At 36.9% G+C, this 12,131-nt stretch overlaps 1 protein-coding gene across 2 annotated transcripts in view; it reads right to left on the reverse strand.

Moving 5' to 3' along the window:
• Positions 1–5,056: 5,056 nt before the first annotated feature.
• Positions 5,057–12,131, reverse strand: part of HSPA14 (heat shock protein family A (Hsp70) member 14) — a 39,562-nt gene continuing 32,487 nt past the window's right edge. Inside the window, exons 11-14 of one of the 2 annotated variants that reach the window (XM_032880936.1) lie at positions 10,206–10,418; positions 9,433–9,606; positions 7,164–7,234; positions 5,057–6,315 (exon numbers count right to left, since the gene is read on the reverse strand). In XM_032880936.1, the coding sequence (XP_032736827.1) occupies positions 6,237–6,315; positions 7,164–7,234; positions 9,433–9,606; positions 10,206–10,418 (537 nt within the window). In that variant the 3' untranslated portion in view covers positions 5,057–6,236. Of the gene's footprint in view, positions 6,316–7,163; positions 7,235–9,432; positions 9,607–10,205; positions 10,419–12,131 lie in introns of those variants that run through there. The other variant, XM_032880937.1, reaches the window with a different exon arrangement.

The following is a 12,131-nucleotide window of genomic DNA, read 5'->3' on the forward strand; positions in this document are numbered from 1 at the left end:
TTTCTATAGTGAGCATCTTATTACCTTGGCAATAAGGAATAAAAAATCCTGTCCAACCCTATTGCCTGGGAGCCCTATTGTGGCATAGTGGTTACTGTCCACACATCTCAGGCCTCACTGCTCATCATTGTTCCTTCTTAATTTGTGAGTTCCTCAAATATTTCCTGCTCCGTGTTCCCAGGACTTCTTCAATTCTGCTCTTGCTGCTAGAAAATGCCTACTTTGCCCCTTCTTTACCAGGACTACTCCTATAAACCCTTTAAGACTTAGATGCAGCTTCACCGCCTTCCTCCCCTCCCCAAGTGTATTCACTGCCAGTCCTATGTGTTCTTATTAGAACAACCCAGGAACATCTATCTTTAACTTTTTTAAAAAAATATTTATTTATTTGGCAGACAGAGATCACAAGTAGGCAAGGAGGCAGGCAGAGAGAGAGGAAGGGAAGCCGAGCAAAGAGCCTGATGCGGGGCTCAATCCCAGGACCCTGAGATCATGACCTGAGCCAAAGATAGGCTTTAACCCACTGAGCCACCCAGGCACCCCATCCTTAGCTTCTTTGTAGGTTTTTCTTCTACCTCATTGACCTCTACACCTCACTGACTTCTCGTCACTCCCTTTATGTAGCCTAAATGCTGAGGTTCCTTAGGACTTGGCCCCCAAGACATCTCTCTTAGGCTCTCTCCCTAAGTGACTGCCTCAGTTCCCATGGGTTTATATATCATCTTTATGCTAAAGCTTCCCAACTTTTTGTCTCCAGCCTTGACCTCTTCCTTGAATTCCACATCTGAATACCCATAGTGCCTAGCTGACATATCCTCTTAGGTGTTGCACAAACATCTCAAATTGATCACACTCCTAAGAGTGCCCTTCATTTTTACCTCTAGACCTGCCTGGTCCTCTCCACTGCTGGCATCCCCACACTTTCTCATTTCAGTACACTGGCACAACCATCAACTCAGGGGTCCAAGAAGGAAATCTAGGTGTCATCTTGATTTCCTCTCTCTTCATTCCATAATTTCATTAGCAATTTGTGTCAATGCTATGTCCAAAATATACCTTCATACTGCCTCCTTTCTCCATTGCTGCTGCTATGCCCTTAGTAGAGGCCACCATTTCTAACCTGCAGTCCTACAAAAGCCTGCCTGGCTTCACTTCCGCTATTGCTTCTCCTCCAATCCATCTTCCATACAACTCAAAGAGTCACCCTTAAACATAAAGTGGGACATGTCCTTATCCTGCTTTAAATACTTCCTGGAGTACATAGAATAAAATCCAAACCTTCTGCTAGCTTGCTAGGCCTTAAAAGATTGGAACCCTAACACCCTGACCTGACTTTGTGCCACTCTCTTCTTTACTCACTCTTCTCTAGGCTCTTTTCCACCCATTCAGAAATCTTTTATGGTGTTGTATCTCCTATGTGCCAGACAATGTATGAGGTGCTTAAAGTATACAGGAATGAAAAAGACCCTGTCCGCCTAGGGCTTATGTCCTAGTAGGAGGAGCAGATAATAAGCAAGTAAATAAATATCTTAAGGCAACTCTAAATTACTTCCTAGAGGAGTGCTTGAGTCTCCACTTGTTCCATTTCCTCAGAGGCCTCTCCGGGTCACCCTAACATAGGTACTTCCAGTCTTCCATTCTTTCTCCTTGGCACTAAATGCACTTCCCAACATTTGCAGTTATCTTGTGTGTTTTTTGGGTCTTGATCAGTTTCAGCAAAAATTTACAGAATAAATTGGACTCTTTTGTAGATCAACTGTTTCCTTTGTCTTTCGTCTTTAACCCCACTAATTCCAGGGGACAGATAAGACCTTGTCTCTTCAACAGGTACTACTGTGTAACTAAGTGAAGCAGCGACTCTCAAAGTATGGTACGGAGACCCCAAGACCCTTCATAAGTTCAAAACTTTTCATAATGATACCAAAATGTTTTCTGGGGCGCCTGGGTGGCTCAGTGGGTTAAGCCACTGCCTTCGGCTCAGGTCATGATCTCGGGGTCCTGGGATCGAGTCCCACATCAGGCTCTCTGCTCAGCGGGGAGCCTGCTTCCCCCTCTCTCTCTCTCTGCCTGCCTCTCTGCCTACTTGTGATCTCTGTCAAATAAATAAATAAAATCTTTAAAAAAAATTATAAAAAAATGTTTTCTGACTTCTTTACTTTCCTCTCACAATTATAGAGTGAAGTTTTTCAGAGGATACACAACTTGGATATTGCAACAGATTTAAAGAAACAAACAAACAAACAAAAAGAAACAGAACACAGCTATCTTCTCAAGGCAGACATTAAAGAGATTTGAAAAACATAAAACATTCCACAATTAACACTAAATCTTTGTTTTTGAAAAGTTATCTTTCATAAAAATGTTACTTAACATGTAATTTTTTTATTTAAAAAAATGAGTGATTTTGAAAATCTCTGGGTTTTAGGACTAACCCAATGGAGGGTAACATTTTTTCATAACACTCAGGAGACGAGGGGGAAATGTACTACTGTAATCCTCAGCTGTAACTCAGGAAGGTTAGTTCTGGAAAGTTCTCTCCCATCTTCTCCATGACCTGGCTTCTGAGGATGGTTCTGATCTTCCCTGAAAAATCAGAGCCATGCCAGACCCTTGGCCCCCAAAGTTATCCCTGTATCTCCCAACATGCCAGCAAAAAAAGCTCAGACTCATAGCAAAAGTTCACATAGGAAGGAGGAAGGGAAAATATGAGTCAAAGGGCCTACAAGTTACAAAAGGAAGGAGGCTGGTTCAACAGACAAGGAGGTGCAGGAGTGATGGGGATATCAGAGACACATACATATATATATATATTTAACCAATGTAGGGATGCCTGGTGGCTCAGTCAGTTAAGCATCTGCCTTTAGCTCAGGTCATGATCCCAGGGTCCGGGGATCGAGCCTTACATTGGGCTCCCTGCTCATTGGAGAGCCTGCCTCTCCCTCTCCCTCTGCCTTTCCCCACCCCCACTTGTGCTCTCTCTGTCTCGCTCTATCTCAAATAAATAAAATCTTTAAACAAAAATAAAACCAATATAAATAAAAGCTCTTTAGATTCCCAATAATTTTTAAGAATGTAAAAGAGTCCTGAGACTAAAAAATTTGAGGATCTTGGTAAATTCTGGCTATAAATGGAGAGGGAAATCAAAGCCAGACACATATATCACTGGCCTCAAGGGAAACATAACAGAAGTATGCCTCCATCCCCCAGTTTTTTCCCACAAAGACCCATGCAAACATGATTTCTGGAGACACATGGGAGTGTCCCCTCTTTAATTTGAATGTTCTTTGGGAATAGAATGGACAATGTGAATTTAAATGAAATAATGCACAGAAAGTGTTTAGAATAATAAGCAATCAAGGAAAATTGTTTAAAAAAAAGCATTAGTTCAAAATTCACACTTACAGTCAGTTCTTGGATAAATTAACTTCTCTCCATCTATTTCTCTTTGTACATGTAGAACACAAATAATAGAGGCTAGCTTACTCTCTGCATATAGCAACTACTCTGGGAGCTATGGTGATGTTACAATTTAAAAATGAGATAAAGAATTAAAGCAAACAAACAGTGGTATTGTTATGTTACATGGTCACTCACTGCTATTTTAGAAATCCTGACATTTTCCCTCAGAATTTGTTTGTGCTGATTTTAAAAAGATTTGAGAGAGAGAGAGGTGAGAGAAAGGAGAAGATGCTCGTGCATGCTGAGCAGAGGAAGAGGCAGAGTGAGGAGAAAGAGCAGACTCAAGCAGACTCCCCCCCTCTCCGCCCGCCAGCATGGAGCCTAATGTGGGGCTCAATCTCACGACCCTTCAGATCATGACTTGAGCTGAAGTCGAGTCAGATGCTTAACCGACTGAGCCACCCAGGTGCCCCTTGCTTTTGCAATTTTAATTTTATAATGAATGTGTATCATTTTATAATTAGAAGAATGTTGAAGCTATTTTTACCTTGAAAAAGTAAAACATACAAAAAGTTCATTGGCAAAGCTTCCCCACATAAAGAAGAAGAAAACCTTGTCAGATGAGGATACAAGACAATTTGGAGTACATTCCATTAGGCAACAGAGCACACTCGGTGACAGTTTCAAATTTGGTATGTTGGAGGGGGAAAATCATGCAAAGCTAATGAAGCCAGAAGCGGCGGTATTCCTTTCCTCCTCTATTGCGTTTCTAAAGGAATAATAAAATATGCAAAAGATGTACTTACTGGCCATTGTCCTGTAGAATACAAAGAGGACTTATTTTTTCTTCCATATAATGCACTTATTTGATAAACACTGACTGAACACCTATGATGAGGTTATGTGTTCTGGGACCTGGGACATTATGATGACTAAGAGTGTCTCTGCTCTCACAATACTTACTAATCTAGTGGAGAAAGCTGTCAAGTAAGTAAATTATTACACAGACATGGAAGGAAAGAAAACTCTTGAATAAATCCTTATATTTTATTCTACAGGTTTCATTAATCTACTTCAGGGGTTGACAAACATTTTCTGTAAAGAGCCAGACAGTAAATATTTTAAAGTTTGTGGGCCACAGAGTCTCTGTTGCAACTCCTCACTGCCTTTACAGTGTGAAAGCAGCCACAAACAATACAGATACCAGTAAGCCTGGTGATATTCTCATAAAATTTTATTTACAAAAATAGGAATGGCACAGGACTGACACACTGGCGATGGCCAGTGCCTCATCTAGTTTAAAGAGCTAACAGTAACTATGAAATAAAATTCAATAGCACTTTCTGAAGCATAACTGAAAGCTGTTCAACTAGTTGAGATGTTACTTTCCTATTTCCTAAAAACATTTAATTTGCATTTATTTATTTATTTGGTTTAAGTTTGTTTTTTTCTTAAAGATTTTTTTTAATTTTTATATATTTATTTGACAGACGGAGATCACAAGTATGCAGGGAGGCAGGCAGAGAGAGAGGAGGAAGCAGGCTCCCCGCTGAGCAGAGAGCCCAATGCAGGACTCGATCCTAGGACCCTGGGATCATGACCTCAGCCGAAGGCAGAGGCCCTAACCCACTGAGCCACTTAGGCGCCCCTGGTTTAAAAGTTTTTAATAACTGGAAAAGATCCTAAAAAATAACTAAGTACTCAGCCTTAATCAAAAGGGTATGCCTTTGAGTCTGCTGCTTTGTGGACTCAGAATCATACCTGAAATCTTTTCGAGTCTGTCAGTAATCTGAAACAGAATAATCATGAAAAAATTTAAGTTTGGTTTCTGTATCTTTAGAAATAGAATATTACTGCCACCAAGCTCCATAAAAATAAACTATAATGAAGAAAGCACATCCACAAAGCCTGAACAAGATAAAAACAGCACAAGTTTTAATTTTACCACTGGGTAAAGATACTTCCTCTTCTCAAGTCTCCTGGGAACCAAGGAGAGAAATGAATGGAAAATCCTCTCTTGATAATAGAATCTCAGGTGCACTGCTCACCTTCCAACTCTCTTTTCCATATATACAGATTAGTTGTCTTGTTTTAGTGAATAAGCGTTTCATTAGTAATCCACAGAGTATCTCAATGCACTAATGAGTGTTCTCTGATAAACAGAATGTGGCTAGCCTTCTCTTCAAAATAAAAGATCATTTCATTTCAAAAGATAAAATGTATTTGTTAGAGAGAAAAAGTCACACTAAACAAAATTGTAAAAAGGAAAAGTGAAAGTGCCACCCTATAATATTTCTGTCCATAAAAAGGCCACTGTTACAAGTTTGGTGGGCAGCCCTCTAGACGTTTGTTTTCTATGCTTGTCACACACATATCTACGCACAACTGTTGAGTTTGTGAATTTTTTTTCTTTTAAAGCAAAAATTGTTTCTTACTTTGCACATGGCTCTCCAGTTTCCTTTAATATCAAACACTTGTAAATTGTTCCTAGTTCATTATCTAGTAAGAATTAATGAGACTTCTTCAAATTTAAAGTTATAGAACAAAATTTAAAAAACATTGTTAAATTTCCAGTAATATTTCCTTCAATTCAATTTAATTCTAAATAGCTTCATGATAGAAAAAGTTCCTTATATTTCTCACTAATAAAGGACCTTGTTATTTCCCATCTTAAATGGAAAACAAAAAAAGGTTGCAGCACTTACTAATATATTGTATTTTAATAGAAACATATACAATTCATTCAAAAAGTATTTTAATATAAACATCACTTGTAAACAAAACCAAATAATATTGACAGTCTAGTTCTAAAAAAAACTCCTGGTTTCTCTAGAGCACTAAGATGTCACTTCAATAGAGATTGCTTCACATTTTCCAGTCTCTTGATCTGTGCATGTCACATGTAAAGATCCATCCCTAAACAAACAAAGTATAACATTTCATCAGCTCATTTCATAAAAGCAAAAAGTTCTTAAGAAATAATTTGAAGACTTAGAGTAAACGAGATAATTTTAATTTTTGAAAGAAGAGTATTAAGATAAAGAAGAAACACAATTTCGGTGTCTAACTTCGTGTCATATGCTGTAATTAGATAGCTGTTCTTAAAAATTTCTTTCTAGACCACTGACACAGAAGTTGCATTCCTTGAAAACCAGGATGAAGATCTCAAGTTTAAGACTTTATGCACACTGAACATGGATCTTGCCACCTTTAAGCCTAGGCCAAGGCAAACACACACTAATGAATTTGACATTCTTGCTAAGTATGGTTATGGAAGGAATTGTCTCTAAAGTTAATTTGGAAATGATTTTCTTGCAAGACACAGTCTTATGGATGGCCAGTTGTTAGTACAGTGGTAATAGCTGGATTTAATTAGTAATATATATCCTAGAGCTTTTCTGTAGCAATACCAAAATAAACTTATCCTTTCATAGGATAAATAATATCAACATAAACCTTAGAAGATTATATTTAAGACTGATAAAAATTGCATCTCAAACTTCATGGACCAGTTTTTTACACTGACCACACCAAAATAATTAGAGTTCATGAAAAATGCAGAATGCAAATAATTTGAGATACACTTTCTTTGTAAAATATAGCAATTTTGTAGAACAAAAAATGTAATTCACTGATAAAACCTTTACAAGCTTTAATACCAAGTTTTCCTAGAATGGCAATGCATGAAGAAATCAATAAACTAACAAAAAAGGCCAAGCCTCACAGTGAATCTTTGGAACATCAGAAATAGTTTAATTTTATACCTTTTCATTGTAAGAACAGCTAATATATCACGTAATCCGTTTTCTTTTTTATCTAGATCCTGGAGTACAACCTGTTTATACAAAAATAATATAAAGATGGTTCAGTACTTTGATATATTAGTAAACTGATGCACCAGTTATTCCAATGGACCAAATCTTACTTACTGAAACCTTTTAAAATAGGGCAGTTTTCAATGACCAGAATCAGAGAATAGGATTAAGCTTTCTTAACTAAGAAATGTTGCCTTTAGAAGGAGAGCATATAAGTAATAGATTTGTTCCTTTTAAACATCATATCCTAGGTTATGAAGTATACTCTGTCTCAGAAAATAAAGACTGCTTTTCTTTTTGGCAATTAAGCCATTACCAGTAACATGTAAATTATATTTAGGTATATACTTCTATATATACTTCTAAAAATTCCAATATTATACATATACTTGGAAAACCAATTTAAGGAAACACATGACAAATTCTTTTGTACAACTAAGATTATATTTGTACATAAGAAATGTTAATGAATTTACCAAAAAAATTATTTCGTTTTCTAAAGAAAAGTATACCAATAAACCAAGTTTGGAAGTAACTTTTCAGATTTTTCCAGTATCAAGTCTTATGACCTTAGGGAAGCACTAAGTACCTTGGTTTACTCATTTGTAAAACACAGAGATTAGAACAGATGGGATCTTTACAAGAGTAGCTCCCAAATTCAGTATTAGTTGACTAACTCTTCTCCTTTTGGCATCTGTAACTTAGGATAAGGGACAGTAGCTGCAGCAGAGTCTCGAAGCAGTGTATGAGGAGAAAAGGTAATAAATGTACAAGAGAGAGAAGCTAAGGGAATACTAAGACAGCCAAGTGAGTTTAGAAATACAGTATACAGAAAAGTGCTTATATAGTAATCCACGACAGAAACATCTGGAGGAGCTTGTGAAAACTTTACTAGTTGAAGGGGCCCTATTCCCCTAGATTCTAAGATGTTTGAGGTGGAGCCCAGATAGGTTTTGTATGTGTGTTTTCATTATCCTTTTGTTGAATTAGAAAACAGGTACAAAGCTAAAGATACTATGGATTCCCTTTGCTTACCTACATTTGTTTTATTTTCACTGTGAAAGTATTTCATGCTCATGTCCTATGCTATTTGTTAAAACTTCAGTACAAAGTGTTAAAAAGTAAAAAACAAAACAAAATCCTGTTGGTACCTTCAAATCTACCCACTGTTAAGTTTCATATATATATATATATACATATATATATTTTTTTTTTTTTTTAAGATTTTATTTGTTTGAAACAGGGAGAGGGATCACAAGGAGGGAGGGAGGGAGGGAGGGGGGGGGGGTGGGGGGGGGGCGGGAAGCAAGCTCTCTGCCGAGCACAGAGCCCTATGTGGGGCTTGATCCCAGGACCCTGAGATCACGACCTAAGCCGAAGGTAGAGGCTTAACCCACTGAGCCACCCAGGCACCCCAATATGTTTCTAATACCTACAGATATTTTCTGTATCCATGCATGGATATTTATATACCCACACCTACCCAAACACCATCTCCCTCGCACACACCCAAGCTCTCAAACTTTTTATTTAAACACAAATGATATCATACTGTAAATACGGCTCTGCAGTCCCTGTATATGTGTTTTAATGTAATTATATTTCTTGGGCATGTTTCTAAGCAAATAAAGTGGCTCCACTTCATTTCTTTTAAAGAATGCAGAGGACTCTACAATATGAAATAGAAATGTGGTATTTTGAAAAAGTAAAGGTATCCTATATGAGAGACAGCATGGTGTAATGGCAAGAGCAAGGGCCCAGGAGTAAAACCAACTGAGGATAAATCTTACCTCAACAAGGAAAATAAGGTACTTACTGCCATGAGCCTGTTTCTCAATCATCTATGAAATGATCATAATAATGTCTACCTCATGGCACTTTGATGCATTTGTAAGTTGCCTGGTTTAGCACCTGGCATATAGCAAACCAAAAACTGTCATTTTCCCTGCCACTTACATTCTACCAAGGAGAGTCAAGAGCACAAGATAAACAGAAAAAAAATAAACAACCACATTGTTTTTTTTTTCTGCTTTCCTGTAACTCTTTCAAATTAAAATTGCTTATTCCTTCTTTTAAAAGTAGAAGTAGCCCATTCATACAAATGTGTTAAATAGGTATCTTATAAACATTTTATATTGATATTAAACTGAGTCTAATGAAGAAAGAAAAGCTAAACAGTCTCACGTGACTAATTCATTGCCCAAATTTATGTATTCACCTGTGCGAACTTGTCTTCCTCTTTTGCAGAGTTTTTCCCCTCAGACTCATAGAGTTCAAGGCAAACTGAAGATATACTTCCAGGGGCTTGTAATGTGTGTTGTCTTCGAGCTGGCAAAGGAGTCCCTGATGGGAATAATACTGTGAAACTGTTGGCTCCTGATGCATCGACTCCCTAATAAGCAGAAAAATAATATGCATATCCTTTGATATTTATCATTACAATTATAAAGTCACTCCTATTGTAAATATAATACTTAATCCTTGTTGATCATCTAGAAACTACAGATAGGCCAAGGAAGCAGATGTGATCCTCAATCCCAACTTACTTCATTTAAAAATAAATTGAAACATGTATCTCTCTATCTGTATTTGAAGCTTATGATTAAAAAAAATTTTTTTTTAAAGATTTTATTTATTTCTTTGACAGAGAGAGAGACACAGCGAGAGAGGGAACACAATCAGGGTGAGTTGGGGAGGGAAAACCAGGCTTCCCACTGAGCAGGGAGCCTGATCCTGTGATCATGACCTAAGCATCTGCCTAATGACTGAGACACCCAAGTGCCCTTATGATTAAAATTATAAGAAATTAATATGTTAGATAAATACTAACTGAAAGAAAACAAGAGACTCATTAAATGTAAAATTATAAATCTCAATTTAAAAATTTTTACCAATATACAAATTTTCATTGTAAAACCATGGTATGTATAAAAACTTATGATAATAAGTTTATGCTACTTTTATGGAAAAGTAAAGAAAAGCTAAACCTACCTTAACTAAAATATCTTTGGCTGAACACTCTATCTTAAGGGAGTCTTCCACTAAAAGGTTTTCTTTCCCAATAAGAATCCCTGCTTCTAAAGCTGCACCAATAGGGATGACCTCATCAGGAGGGATAGAATTCAGAAGCTCAACAGTTGGGAAGAGATCTTTAATCAGTTGTTGTAGCCTTGGGATTCGAGAAGACCCTCCACAAAGGACAACCTAGAAAATAAAAATAATTTTCAGTTTTTTACTTTTAGAACAATGGCTGTTTCTCAAAATCAAGTATTAAAAGTTCGGCCATCTTTACCCATGTAATGATAAAATACAAGAAGCCCTATTGTAACATTATTTTATGTTATACTTAGCATATATATAAAAAATATATATTTAGCACATTTTAAGTATTTAGCATATTATTTACTCATAAAAACATAATTTAAAATGAAGAGATCTTACCACACGGTAGAAAATACAATATACAAACAATGTGGCTTATGATTAATACTGGGCATATGCAGCTTAACCATAAACAGGCATCTGAATAGGAAATATATTAATACTTTATACTATTCCAACACTTCTAAAAGAAATGTTTACATACATCTTATGGCATTTTTATGACAAATATAAGCAATCTCACTATGTGAAAACTATGCCACAGATTTTTATCTTCACCACGGGAAGAACACTCAATTTTCTGAGGAAAAAGATGTTTTACAAAACTACATTTTAAGCTCTTGGTCCATCTAGTTAAATATCTTGTCTCTGAAGAATTTCATATAAAACTACTCCTTTACTAGCTTATCCACACAAGTGCCCCAGCTTTTACGGCTGCCACCTGAGGGACTGGGGCTCCAAATCACCTAGCTCTGATAGTTAAAAGTACTGGCATTCATGAGTTCCACAGGACTATCACAATGAGGCAGTTTTTAAATGGTTAAGGAGCACCCCCTGCCCAGTGGCTATATACCTATATACCTGGGCTCAGCAGAGAGGGAGCCAGGCAAAAATGCCCATTTCCCAGTTTATCCCTGGAGGAGGTTTGACTGCATACTTTCCTAGCTGCTGCCTGAGAGTCTGGCTTCCAATCAGCTTGTTTCTTCAAACCTCCTCTTTGGGACACTGATGGTCTTGGCACACTCTCAACTACTGAGAGCCACTAAGAACAAAGATGGCAGCTTAGGGATACAGACTTGAGAGGCAACCAGAAGCTTGGGGCTGGGGTGATTGACAAAGTTAATTTCTTATGTAAGACCAGTGTGTCAAGACTGGAAGATGTGGTAGTTATATGTAATGCACAGAAACCAACATGGAGAGTCAACATATATATTCCAAACAAAATAACAAAATAAATTCTCAAAAACTAATCTTAATGAGACAAAGGTAAGTGATTTTCCTAGTACAGTTTATAACAATAAGGCTGCTTGCTGGAGTCAGCAGAGTAATGTGTGAATAAAGAGAATCTCAACAGAGATACAGAAAATATTTTAAAAAAATGCCAAATCACAGAACTGAAGAATATAATAATTGAACTGAAAAATTCAGTAGAGAGGTTAAACAGCACATTTCATGAAGGAAAAGAAAGGATTCATGAACTCAGGACAGGACAGAGGAATTCATCTAAAGATAGGAGTAAAAAGAAAAAAGAATGAAAAAGAATTAAGATGGCTTAAGGAACTTATGGGACAGTAGTAAGTATACTAATGCACATACTATATAAGTCCTAGAAAGAGAAGAGAAAAAAAGGGGCAGAATGCATATTAAAAGAAATAATGGTTAAAAATTACCTAACCTGGGGAAGGAAACATATCCAGATCCAGTAAGCCCCAAAATTAGCAAATAAGATGTATAAAGTGACCTACACTGAGAAACATTGTAATTATAGTGTTAATGGGTCACATGCGTGGTTCAGTTGGTTAAGCATCCCTCTCG

The sequence above is a fragment of the Lontra canadensis genome, unplaced genomic scaffold (genome assembly GCF_010015895.1).
Source record: "Lontra canadensis isolate GAN:19392208 unplaced genomic scaffold, GSC_riverotter_1.0 scaffold72, whole genome shotgun sequence".
NCBI classification, from domain to species: domain Eukaryota; kingdom Metazoa; phylum Chordata; class Mammalia; order Carnivora; family Mustelidae; genus Lontra; species Lontra canadensis.